The sequence below is a fragment of the Mesitornis unicolor genome, unplaced genomic scaffold (genome assembly GCF_000695765.1).
Source record: "Mesitornis unicolor isolate BGI_N332 unplaced genomic scaffold, ASM69576v1 Scaffold54704, whole genome shotgun sequence".
Classification (NCBI taxonomy): domain Eukaryota; kingdom Metazoa; phylum Chordata; class Aves; order Mesitornithiformes; family Mesitornithidae; genus Mesitornis; species Mesitornis unicolor.
The window spans coordinates 1-13,497 of NW_010179134.1; the positions used below are offsets into that span (position 1 = coordinate 1).

At 39.1% G+C, this 13,497-nt stretch overlaps 2 protein-coding genes across 3 annotated transcripts; one reads left to right on the plus strand and one right to left on the minus strand.

The window, feature by feature from the left end:
* Positions 1–1,795: 1,795 nt before the first annotated feature.
* Positions 1,796–2,893, plus strand: LOC104539183 (heterogeneous nuclear ribonucleoprotein A/B-like; the record flags this gene model as incomplete). The annotated part of the gene is made up of 3 exons (XM_010182650.1): positions 1,796–1,904; positions 1,998–2,150; positions 2,229–2,893. Coding segments are annotated over 3 exons (333 nt in total), but the record flags the coding sequence as incomplete, so codon positions are not given.
* Positions 2,894–6,516: 3,623 nt separating this feature from the next.
* PHYKPL (5-phosphohydroxy-L-lysine phospho-lyase) lies at positions 6,517–12,161 on the minus strand. 2 transcript variants are annotated; one of them, XM_010182648.1, is made up of 11 exons: positions 12,023–12,161; positions 11,023–11,182; positions 10,311–10,385; positions 9,357–9,444; positions 9,143–9,259; positions 8,837–8,919; positions 8,314–8,536; positions 7,912–8,066; positions 7,326–7,415; positions 7,014–7,144; positions 6,517–6,569 (listed from the first exon to the last, which is right to left on the minus strand). In XM_010182648.1, exons 1-11 carry the CDS (start codon positions 12,075–12,077, stop codon positions 6,517–6,519), a joined length of 1,230 nt encoding a protein of 409 aa, XP_010180950.1. In that variant the 5' UTR covers positions 12,078–12,161. The 2 variants fall into 2 exon arrangements, with proteins under 2 accessions (XP_010180950.1, XP_010180951.1); XM_010182649.1 differs by lacking the exon at positions 6,517–6,569 and adding an exon at positions 6,898–6,926 and having other exon boundaries at positions 12,023–12,137.
* Between the last annotated feature and the right edge of the window lie 1,336 nt (positions 12,162–13,497).

Consider the following 13,497-nt stretch of genomic DNA (forward strand, 5'->3'; position numbering starts at 1 on the left):
GGAAGCAAGGTAGAAACTTTTGACTTGCAAATTTTGTCCAAGTTATTTAAAACCACTACATCTATTATCTGAAAATTATTTCTGGACCTCTGGTTTCAAAGTGACCAAATTACCATAAGGACAGCTTGCAGTTCACCACAGGTTTTTCTTTTGTTTGCCATAAGTTCAGTTGCAGAGGCTACCAGGGCTCTTTCCCCAATACTTGTAACTTTAATACTTGCTAATGTTCTAGGGGCTCTTATATGTAAAGCGTCTAGTTGCATTCAGTATATGTGGAAAAACTGGCTTATCAATCTAGCAATATAAGCCCTGTCAACAGATAAATACGTACTTTCAGCACAAAGCACTTGTATAAATTTGAAGCTTACAGACATGTAACTTTGTAAGCAGCTGGCTGAAACTAGCTCTTTCTGACATGGTGGCAGCTTCTGGTGTCTTTTCAGAAAGGTCTGCCTGCAGCCCTCCTTGCTACCAAAACCTTGTCATATAAGCCCAAGACAAGGATCCAGAGAGTAAATGTATGCTTACGGCAACCTGTACGTTGTCAGCTGAACTACTGTAAAAGCAGTATAAGATGCTCTGAACGGCTGACAGTGCTCTTGTGGGAAGAGCTAATAGAGGCTCGTGTTAAACTAATGAGAAGAGGACTGGAGGCAACTGATGTGTGCTGGCTGGAGTTTGTTCCTCTTCCCTTGCTCCATGGCTAGTGCTGACCATATGCTAACATCAAAGCCCTGTTAGAGCTGGTCATGCTGTCTGACACAGTGAATTAGAATGCACTTAGTTTTAAAACTGGTCTTGATAGCACAGAATAAATTTTGGCAAACGTAGTGGTAGTTGACAAGACACTGTAGTTAGCTATAAAGTTCATTTTCAGGAGAGGCAAATGCTTATGTGCAAAAAGGGAGCTAAGAAATCATATCTCTGTATCTCATAACTATGAGATTTTGTGTCATAGGGATAATAAAAAGAGCAGATCACCTTAAAACTCCTGTGTGAAGAATTCCAAGCCAGGCTTGCTCAGGTGCTGTTATCACAGGGAATTGTTACTTTCACAGCAGCAGTAGTCTTCATCTCAGGCTGTGCACAGATTCAGGAACTAGGAAGCTGCCTGACAGGTTGACCTGCAGGTTGGGAACCTGTCTTGGAAATGTCAGTTCTGGTTGGTTTTAGCTGTTCTTAATATTTGATAAGTGGTGACTTCAAGTGTTGGTAAGCGTATGTCATAGCCCAACACAGATGCTCAGTGTATAGGGTGTGTGAAGGCTGCCAGGAAAACTTGTTCTGGTGCATTTCTGAGAGCTTTGTTCATTCTGTGCAGTGCAGGTGAAGTGGTCCAATAGCAACAGCCTCATCTTGGAGGTTGTGCCAAGGATAAGAAGACAGCCTCATGGCTTGTACAGGAATGGTGGATGTGCTGAGGTGGCTTCAGCACCTCTTCCATGAGGGAGTTGATAGCAGAGAACAGGCAGTATTAAAGTAAAAGCAGTGGCCTACTTTGTATGGCAAATAATGACTAACCCTTCTCTTCCATGGGGAAGTTGGTAGGGAATATGCAGGGTATAAATACCCTGAAAGCAGCTGCCTTCTTTGAATGGCCAACAGTGACTTAGCTTTGCCCAGGTGGCACAAATCAGATGCTTCTGGATATGCATTAGTCCTGGTCACATGATGGAGCACAGCAGTATTGCCTCTTTTGCCTCTAGAGCAACCTTAGACTTTCCTAGGTGGTTAGGTTGGGTGCTGCTGCTACACAACAGTATACTCACTCTTCGTTGGTTTTTTTTATTTTCAGTGCGAGATTAAGGTAGCACAGCCAAAAGAAGTATACCAGCAGCAACAGTTCAGTAGTGGTGGAGGAAGAGGTAGCTATGGAGGAAGAGGCAGAGGTGGAAGAGGCGGCGGTAAGTACCACACGCACTACTTTAGTATGGACACATTCTAAATAAGTTGTGTGTACTAAAATGGGATTTTGTGGATGGTTTTCCCTTCTATAGCTCAAAGTCAAAATTGGAATCAAGGTTATGGCAATTACTGGAACCAGGGTTATGGGAATCAAGGATACGGCTATCAGCAAGGTTATGGTGGCTATGGAGGCTATGATTATTCAGGATATGGGTATTATGGATATGGACCAGGCTATGATTACAGTAAGTAAAGAGAACTGTATTGGGTATAAGCAAGCGTAACTAATTAGCAGTTTAATGCATTTGTTTTCTTGTTCATAGGTCAAGGCAGTGCAAATTACGGGAAGACACCAAGACGTGGTGGTCATCAGAATAACTACAAGCCATATTGATCAAACTTATTCAGGTATGCAGTGGCATGGTCTCTTTTGGAAAATGACTGCATAGGTTTTGTATACAATGCTGTAGATGGATATTTCAGTTCTGTACCAAATTTAACTTTACAATAAATTTCTATGGCCTGTTAAATGTGCATCTTACTTGGAAGAGCTCCCTGGAACTGTTTTACATGTTTAATACTTACAGATAAATAGTTGTCTAGACAGTGTGGTGTGTAAATTTCAGCCTTGCTGAAGATATTAATTAATGATTTTATTAATAGGTTAAACTGAAACTGATTTTGAGGGTCTGCTTAAAGCTGCAGCTCTGCATCTAGGGACTGCCTCTTGGAGTTAACTATGGACTCCGCAGTACTCCAGTTGTACAGAATGAGATGCATCTTAGGGAACCAGTGTCACTTTCCACCTTTTTATTTTGTATTGTTTTTGTGTCATACATTTCCTGTAATGGAAGTGTTAATTTTACTGTACTTTTTGGTACCTTTTTGGAATCTAATGTATTGTAAGGTATTTTACATGTGTTCTGATTCACCATGACATGGATATTGAAGCTATCCTAGCTTTTGAAATAAAAAAGGCATAATCTAGTGTCTTGTGCCATTCTTCAGCTTATGTATTAGTAAAACACCAGTATACTGATCCCAGAACTTAGTTCATGGCAGTACCTTGATAGATGAAGAGTTGTGCTTAAATGTTTTTAATCTTAAAACTAGAAGGCTGTATTGGTAGTTGTGTTCATTTGCAGTTATGTGACAGCTAAGAGAACTGCAGTCAGTTGTGCCTGGAGTTTATGGAAGAGAACTCTGGTGGAGAGCCCCAGCTGTTGCACAGGCTGTGCTGGTATGCCAGTGACTCACGTTCTAGACAAGCACAGAGGCTCAGCGTAACTGGTGTTAGTGTCTGCATTGTAGGGCTCTGCTAGGAGAAGCCAGAGGCATAGGTTTCAGGTAGGGCTTGGAAGTCTAGACAGCATGGCAGGAGGAAGCTAGGAGGTGTGCAAGAAGCTAGCTGCACTTCCTTAGTGTTTCACTGTCTTGAGTCTGAGACTTTTCTACAAGTTCTTAAAAGACAGGTTAGTCAGGCATTAAATTACCAATGCAAAGTCTGAATTTTTGCAGCTTTGTGTATTCGAAAAAGGGTAAAGAACTTCACTAAAATTGTGAGATGAGAAACAACAGCTGCTCTTAAGAGGCAGCTTTAGAGCTGTGTGACTAGCTAGAGATATGCTGCTCTTTTTGACTGATTTACTACTATCTGAAGGCAACAACTATCATATGATTTGCCTGCCTTGCTGCAGAATAGTCCCAGTCTCAGATTTATAAATAAGTAGCAAGTGCTGCTGCACAAAGAAAACTTTAAATATTTGTTGCAGTAAATTTTGATTTTTACTTTCCTTTGAAAACTAAAATTTGACTATTTTTTTTTTCTTGTAATATATATTGTATTTGAGTAAATGGGAACCGGAAGTGGACTCAAACCAAGTAACTAAGACAAGACATAAATACCTCTTGCTAGTTGGCCTTTCAGCTTTTTTAAAAAGGTATGCAGCTATTCCTGCAGGGACTATAATGTGCTGCTCCCTGCTGGCTGTCCTTTAAAAGAAAACTTGCTGTAAAGTGGAAATCTTCAGTATAAAAAAAGATTAATCAGATTTTGAGTATGATAGTTGACATGACAGCTATACAGCTGGAGTATGTAACCTAATGCCCAATTTACTTGCAAGTAAAAAAAATGCAGACCACTGAAACAAATGAGTACAGTATTTAAAAGTATTACTGTCTCAAGATTTAAAATGGAAATGTTTTTACTCTGTTGTGTACTTTTATGTGTTTGCTTATGAAATAAGGGGTAGCAGAATATCTTTCTAGCAAACAGTTCCAACGGGGAATTTGCATAGTATCAGTACCATACTGCTGGAGTACTTCTGGCTGGTGTGTTAGCAATAGTTTGTCAGTTGGCTGTTACTTAGGTGTTTTCTGGAAGTAGGTTTTTGGATAATGCTTCCTAGACATGTGATGTGGCCTTAAGCAGAAATTGAGGGTACTGATACCGAAATGCATTTTTTTCTTTGCATGAAAAGTTTGTGATACAAATAACATGTCATTGCCTAGTGAAAGCAAGGGCTTGTATACAAGGTTGTTGATAATGGCTGTAATGTATTCTTAATTCACTAATCCTACTTGGGTATTTCTTGAGGGCAGAGTATTTCCTAAGAACTGGTTTGGGAGCCATGGCCCTCAGTTGTCTGTTCCTCATGCATTTGATGCTATGAATTTTGGACTGAAGTTTTTGACTTAATCTGGTTGCTGAGACCATTTGTTGCATATAGTGATACTAGGGACCTTGTTACAAAACTGGCTACTGAAACTGGTCAGAGGGACCTGGGGAAGGACTGTGGGTGTATTGGCAGCTAGAATGGCATTTGCATAGGTAGCAGCAGACTTTAAAAATATCAGAGAACCCACTGGCTCATCTTAATTTGCAAAAGTCATAACCTGAGAAAGCATGGATTTAGAAAATGTAGTTTATAGTAGCTACTAGAAACACATTTCTTTATAAGCAGTTTTAGATATGTGGTTTTAAATAAAAGCCAATTCTACACTTCTGCCAGAGTTGAAACAAGCTCTTGTAAAATTTATTTCTCCTGAAGTTTTTACTAATAAGATAACTGAAAATAACAAAATCAAAGGTAATCTATCTGGTCTGAGACATGCTAGGATGAAGTTTAAATGTGCATTATTATAGTAGAATAGTGTTTCTTAGTAGTAGATCTTGAACACTGTTTGAAACCTATGGAAAGAAAATGTTACGGTTTTTTTGTAAAAGCATAATTAAAAGGAATCTACTTCACTGCCTCATTTTCGCTTACATTATATGTAAGTGTCATACTAGTACTGTACTTAGTAAGAGGCTTTTTGCATTCTTGGTTTCGTATAGAAAATAAAGACATTTTTCCTGGTAAGTTTAGATTGCAGACAAGCACAAAGTTATACGTTATTAGGTCTCTAAGTTAAACTGGCACTGTTAAATAATCTTTCTGTTCTTGAGAATAAGTAGTACAAACAGCTGTATGTCTTTCCATTAACTTGCTAAATAAAATATTAACACATTTTTCTCGTGCCTGCTATACTAATACTGCATTGAACTAAAAGCATCTTTCTCCTTAGCTCAGGGCCATAGCACTGAATCTGGTGTGGTGGTTGAGGCCACCAGTGATGACAATGATTACATTAGGTACATTCCTGTCCAGGTACCTAGAGCTCTACTGGGTGCTTGGTTAAAAAACACTTGGTTGTCTCCTAGAGTAGGTTGAAGTACTAAGTGTACCAAAGGGTCCTGTTACTGAGGTGTGGACTGCAAGTGTACATTGTGGTCATGAGTGTGTGGCAGAACGAGTTGCAGCTAGATGTTCTCTGTAAGCAAGCTGCAGGGACCTCAACAGATAGTAAGATTTACAAGGCTTGCAAGACTTAACAGGACTTGTCTTACTGATGCCCACAAACCTCTTAGTATAGGGGTAAATTGATGCTTAAGCATCAGCATGAGATAACAGCCACGAACCTGAAATGATCCTACGAAGTAGTCAAAAACACTTGAGAACAGAAGGCAATACTATTTCAAAGTCAAATGCTCAGCAAAACAGGAACTATAGTAGTAAATGTTTATAGCTCTTTATAGTCGTTAGCATAAGTGGAGGTTCACAAATTGTGGCATGCAGAATGAACAGTGCTCCTTCCCTTAAGCGCAGTTAAGGGGACACTTGCTGAGAAGTAGTTATGCAGCTGGAACAGCTTCTGTCTATAGACTTGAAGCACTGAGCAGCTAGCATAAAAACTACATTTTTATCTTGATGTGCATGTTATTTGCATGCCAAGGGTTAAACCCAGTCACTCTTAAGGCTTTCTAGACAAGCATAGCATGCTCTGGTTGTAGGCATTTCTGGGACATGTTCGACCTAGCTTGCAAACAAATGAATACATACAGCGTTACTAGAAGTGTTAGACTCTGATAGAAGGTAGCTGTGAATGCCAGATGTACGCAAGTCTGGTCCATGCTGGTTGATTGCCAGAAATTCCTGCAGACTTGAATTCAAGTAAAAGTATCTCTGAGGAAGCTTGATCCTGCTCTACTGCCAGTGACAATGCTTGTGAAGTTATGTTTAGAAACCTTGGCTTTTAAATAGTAAAGGGTGAATACAGAGAAATACCTACTCAGGTAGAACAAGTGGATGTTTTCTGTTGGCTCAGACATTCTTTTTCCATATCTGAAGAGAGAATAAGCAACGATTTAGCAAACTCATGACTTTGAGACAAACTTTTGCACTAACTTGGTGAATACTGAGTGTGCAGAAGTTGTATGAAAAGCTAAGTGGCAAAAGCACACAGATTATGGTTTTCAGGAGTTAAATTTGGACAGCTTTTACAAGTTGCCCCTGTTCAGACAGGTAAACACTTCAGCCTCTGCCACAAGAAAGTTACTGTAAAAGGCATATGCATCTGTGGAGTAAATTCAAAGTTCTCTAACAAAACTATTATGTTTTAGAAGTGAAGGCTAAGCTTGCATTGACTAAGACTAATTTTCCTGTGTGTTCACTATCTACCATCTTGGCTCTGTTTTAGCACTTCTGAAAATCAGGCTTAGTGGCTCAGCACTGACTTCAAGGCAGTCCAAGAGCAACCCTCTAGAAGGTAGTTCTGATCTGTACTACCTGTTAGTAGCTTATCAACTGTGTCCACAACAAATTTTGCATCATTCATATTGAAGCACATTGGGGGCTTGAATTTAAGCACATTTCGTCCTGGCCCATCTGTACTCAGTAGAATATATTCTTCCTTAAGTCTGGAAAGAGCAATAACAAAGAATTACGTTTGCCTTTACATGTTCAGAAAACTTTTAAGTATCAGCATGCAGACTGTCCAGACAATGCTTTTCTGCACTGACTTGTTTCTTTTTCTGCCAGTTGGCTATATTTTAAGAACTATTCAGTGGCCTCCCACATCAAAGAACTACATGATTGTACCTTGTTACTAGATACTCTGCTTCTGCTGTGGCAGGGGTCCTTTCTGCTTGATCCTTGATTAAGTCCACTCCAATGAATAAGCCAGAACCCCTTTAAAAGAAATAAAAAGTCAGTATGTGTCAGGAGAAGGAATCACAAGTGAACTAAAAAATGAAGAAATATTTTTGTGAGACTAGATCTTTACTGCATGAGAATTGCAGATGTTTGTTGAGTTGTGATAAAAAAGGTATTGCTGCTCTGAAGAAACGTAATATAGTACAGACTTTATCTGCTCAGAATGGCAGCACCAAACATTGTTAAACACATTTTCCATCTGGCTCATTAATTTTCTTTGTGTACTTGAAAGTAAGAGTTGTGACAGCAAAGTGAATTCCTTTAGCAAGTGATAAATCAATTAAGCAGTACTGACCTAGAGTGCTGCAAAGTATAGCAGGTTTTTGATAAGCTCAAGCTTGTTTTAATCTAATGTACAGCAGGCTGTTGTTTTTTTGCTGAAAACAGATTTGATGAATTTCTTAGAACAGTCAACAGGAGGTTGACTGAACTAGACCAAAAGTAGCTGAAAATGTATATAAGGCATTGATACCTGACATCACCAATGATGGGATGCTTGATTTTCTGCTCCTTGAGTAGCTTCATCAAGAAGTTTCCTACTTCTGTGGCATGAGCCTGAAGGTGTTCCTTCTCAATCACATCTAACACAGCTAATCCAATCGCACATGAAACGGGGTTTCCTCCAAACTGGGTTCAGGAAAGGAACACGCATAGCCATGCAGAGGAAGGAAGATGCAATTGTGTCACTGAAGGTGTTGCCTCAGTGATATTATATGATGAGCATACTGTCATTTATGTAAAAGCCAGTAAATAGAAAGATACAAGGACTATATAAACAGTAACTGTGTGAGAGATATTAATAAAAACACTGCATCATTATCTCGTTTTAATACTCAGACTCCTGTAGAGGAAAGTTTAGGCAATTTTTACTTACTGTATTAAAATATTCTACTCCTGTGGCTGCAAATGCTTCTGCAATTTCTTTTGTTGTCGCTACACAGGCAATAGGGTGCCCATTTCCTATTGGTTTCCCCATAGTGACAATATCAGGTGTGAAATCTCCTTGAAGTTGGAATGCCCAAAAGTGCTTGCCAACCCTGCCAAAGCCAACTTGAATTTCATCAGCAATAAATATACCTCCTGCCTTGTGTACGTGCCTGTAAGGTAACAGATTTTACTGTCTGTTATGAGGAAACAGAACATAATATTTAGTGTTGACGAACATGCAGGAAGCATTACTTTCCTGGAAGTTTGCAAACAAACTTGCACAGGCTTTTATTCTATAACATGCTTAAAATGCAGGTCTCTGCCATCCAAAATTTACATTCTAACATGAAGGCATAAGCTGTTTCCTTGCCTACCAAGCTATACGCTATGCCAGGCAGAGAAATTCTCTATCATCTCTATTTAGCAAGTATGTTAAATTTAAAAAGTTTAGATAATGAATGACCACTTACTCTGCAACCTTCTGAAAATAGCCTGCTGGTGGAATGATTTGACCACCCACGCTTGGCAGAGATTCAGCAAAAAACGCAGCAATCTGAAAGATAATGTAGCACATAATGTTTGGAACCCAATACAGAAAATTGTGGAAACTGTAAACAATTATCAAGCCCTTTGTCATTAGACGGTTCTTGCATTATTATGTGCTCTTTGCTTTTTGACCAGTCTATACCACTTTGCTCACTAATTCTGAATGGCACTGACGGTCAGCCTTGTTCATTTCTAAGGCAAGACAAATGGTTAAAGAAATCACTTACTACCTTTCTGCCTCTCTTATGTGCTTGGTGAATAATGTTTTTCACTTCATTAGCATAGGCTGTCACTGAATCTTCATGGTCTTCTCTATAAAGTCCTCTGTATGTGTCTGGAACAGGAGCCTATGAAAGGAACAGTAATCTATATTCAGTATTTCATAAATTTATAAGACTTCATTAAATTTACAAGTAGTTAGTAGTTATAGGCTGAAGTACATACCACATGGACCCATTCCTTTTGTCCTTCTAGATTTCTGAATTTATATGGGCTTATGTCAATCAAGGATGTCAGATGTCCATGGTAAGCACTTAAAAAACAATTAGCAGAACTAAACAGTAATTTCCTCAGTATCAAAGAGTTCTTTAGGATTAGTATTACTGATAACTAAAGAATAGCTAGTTCTGACACCTGGTGGGAACAGTCACACTTAAGCTCAGAAAAGCTCTTGAGATTTTTAGCAATCGGCTTAGTAGTATTTGGATTATTTTTTTTGCACATCTTGACTATATATATGTGTAAGGGATGTGGGGGGGGCAGTACTCCTTATCACTGGTTTTCCTGGACAAGTGACTAGAAATCACAGCAGCATAAGTCATGGGCAGTATTACAAGACTGCAGAACTGGAAGGGATGTGCCTAGCTGACTTCTGAATAACTCCCAATGATGGAGCTTCTGGTCTCTCTGGGCATCCTGTTCTAATATATGACCACCTTCATGGTAAAATAGTTTATCCCTATGTCTCATCAGAATTCCTCAGGTTTCAGCTTATGTCTGTTGTCTTTTTTCCTGTCACCATGCATCTTCAGGCCTGGCTCCATCTTTTCTGCTCCTTCCTATCAGACAGTTATAGTTGCAGTAACATCTCCCTGTAGCCAGCTGTTACTGCTGAACAAATCCAGTTTTCTTAACTTCTGAAGCCTGTGGGTCCTTATCCATCATGGCAGGTCACTGCTGACCTCCTTCCAGTATGTTAACATCTGGTGGGTACTGGAGACCCCAACCTGGCCACAGTTCTCTGGGCTGGTCTCACAAATACTGAACAGAGGGAAAAATTACTTCTCTTGCCTTCCTGGCTATAGCCTTTCTGCCACGACAGGTTTTCAGAAATGCTCTGACCACAGACCAAAGCTGAGCCTCGTACCCCACAGCAGATAAAATTGCTACTATACTTACTGGTCCAAGACTATAACATCTTCATGTTTTGTATACTGTCGTGCCAGTCTTAGGGCAAGATCATTAGCTTCGGATCTACAATTGAAAAATTCAGTAAGTTTCCTTGTGGATGACATGTCTGAGTTTTGAAATTCTGACCTCCCGTGTAATGCTGTGTCTGCAGAGAACAGGCAGAACTTGATGCATGTTACTAACAGGTCCCTTAGCAAGCAGCACTCGTTAGGTAGGACAGAACCAGAACAGAATCCATCTTAAAAAGCTGGAGTACAGCAACTACTTTGGAAACATTTGTGGAGGTTTTTTTGTGGTTTTGTTTGTTTGGTTTTTTTTGCCTGGGAACACAATCCCTGCCCCAAGTGGAAATATGTCTTGTTACATTTAATTTTGATTATAGTAATTCCCAGTTCAGAAGACAAGTCATACCAGAAACTAATACAGTAAATATTTACATGAATGTTTGTAGTTCAAGGTCTTATAAATAAAACCCTTCTTAAATAAAATGCCAGTTTATTTTCCTGATAGCTTGCTAAATGTGAACTTCAGAGTCACTGAAGTTCACAAAAGACCATAGTGTCTTCAAAACCAAAAAACCCAAACCATGTTTTTTGTCAGTATCTAGTTGTTCACACCAAATCATGCAGCTGGCTGTTGATCATGAAGTATTTCACTTGTTTGTATACAACTAGTATCAATTCTAATATACCTCACTTACCCTGAATTCAAAAAATAAAAGACACATAACTTCTCAGGTAATGTTTTTGAAAGTCTCTCTGCATAATCAACCAAGTTGTCATGAAGATAACGGGAATTTGTATTTAACAACTGATTTTGCTCATGAGCTGCTTTTACTATATCGGGGTGACAATGTCCAACTGCAAAAGAGAGTAGAGAGAGGTTTGAAAGTTCTTCCATATTACATGTATTAATATTCCATATTCATCAGCAAATGCATACTGACTTCACACTTAAAATTTCTCTATTACTACAGAGCTGTCATCACTGATTATCATATTTGATCAGTGGGGCATGAATGATATTGTCAGCAGAAGCAAATGTTGGTATGCCTTTAAAGCTTTCACTTAAAACTTCCATTTTTGCTCAGAAAGTTTGAAATTGCCTGTTACTGTATTTTATGTTTTGTAGTTGAATACTGGAAAGGGATATGCTAAAACAAATAGCATCTAATTTGGTAATTGGATTGAGACATTTGAATAATTTAGGTCAGAGGTTGAGTATGGGCAGGTAACCTTTACCATCAAATAATTATTAGTCCTGCCAGGGTGTTAGTGACAGCACTGACTGGTTAGAGACTTCAGTGCTGTAAGAAACCAGCAGCCACTTTGTAATACACAAATAAGGCACCACACTGAGCAGTGGTCTTGTGACTGTGCCCTTAGCAGTAACTTTTACAAATACAACAAACTGTCAAGCCATTTGTTAGTTCCACAGTTAGATGTTTTACTTGAGCTTTCATGGCAAAAGAAAATCTGTAAATTTTAGGTATGTTTCTAAGAAGACAGAACAGGAAGCAAGTCTGGAAAGCATTTGCACAGAAACTCAAATGTAAACCATAATTTCCCAAACTATATGCTTAAAAGAGGTTTTCTTTTCCTAATAAACAACTCCTTCCCCAACACAATACAACAGTGGTAAAAAGTACCCTTGTCCTGCTTGGAAAAACATGGTATCAAAGAACATGCCTTTTAACTTACCATGAGCAACATTGTTTATGCAGTCAAGGTACTGTCTTCCACTCTCATCGTACATGTACTGGCCTTTTGCCTTGACAATCTTCACCGGATCGTTAGAAAAAAACAGCTTGCAAGAAGAGCTATGGCAAGCACCGCAAAGCAAAATATATCTTGGTGAATAGTGAAAAGCGGCATAGTTTGTTCTGCTGGTAGTGTTTTCAGTTCAGTCACTTAACCAAGAGAAAGAGATTTCCCCAGGTAGACGGCACATGGCAACATCCTACTTCTGGTCCCTAAAACAAAGCTTGGACTGGGGTTATTGTGCTGTAATGCAGTAGTCACCGTTTGTTAGATGCGCAGGGGGAAAATGCACTCTGAAATTTAAAATCCTTCACTAGGAATCTAGCCACAGCATGCAGACAGGATTTACCTCTATAGTTTCATCCAGTCTTAAATGTGGTTCTGTACAGTCTACGCAATCTGCCCTTCGTGTTCTTGAAACCCTCTTTGCTGCCTTGTGTCTCTTACCTTGTGATTGTTTTTTATTATATTCTTGCCAAGATGCTGTATTTCCAGATAGCATTGTTTGCACGACTGTTATGTCCACATAGAGCTTCCCTAGCTTTAGCTGAAACCTTGAGTGATTTTATTTATAAGGCTGAGTCTACTTAAATGTGTTTGTTTGGTTTCACTTTTTATATTTACCAAACAAGTAAAACTGAAACATACTTCTGCCGCAGTAGGAGTTGCAGAGATCTGATGCTGAAGGGCAATGCCAAACTTTCATGTTTCATTTAGTAAAAGATTGCTTATTAAAAAAAAATAATTTGACCACAAATATAAAGTCATTGTCAAATGAACAACAAAAAAAGAGGCAGTGATAGAATAAGAAACTGCTTCAGTGTCCCTCCCCTACATTAGTCTGATACTTTGTGTGAGGTGGCAGTAGAATGGTAAACCGGGTTTTTTGTTTAGTTATCCTGACTGTTAAACAGATGCTAAGAAAGCACTTAAAGAGGCTGGGTCTTTGTTCCCAGTGACACTTGCAAAAAGATTAAATACACCAAGTAGTATTCTTCACATTTACGTGACGGTACAGTTCTAATTCCAGCATTTACTTTCAGCCTAACTTCTGGCTTTGTAAAATCCTTCCAGATTAAAGTAGCCTTGGTTTTGAATATAAAAGGTACAACATTAAAGCACTCCCACAGTTAAATATACAGGGTTTGCCATTCGTGGTAGCAGTCTAGAGAATTAAGGATTTTTTAGGTTCACTGAAGTAAGACAAGGATTTGGAAGTCTGGAAGTGTGTTGTGTACTTCTGTCAAATTTGGCACATGTATGTTGTTAATTCTATCAAGTTTTCAGCGTAGTAAGTTTTCTGAAAGGCAGGCTATGGTGAGGGCAGCCGAAGCTCTGCACAGCCCAGCTCTGCTGGGCAGTGCCAGGTATGCCTGAGTGAGTTTGGCTCCAGTGGTTCTCTCTGCTGGCCTGGC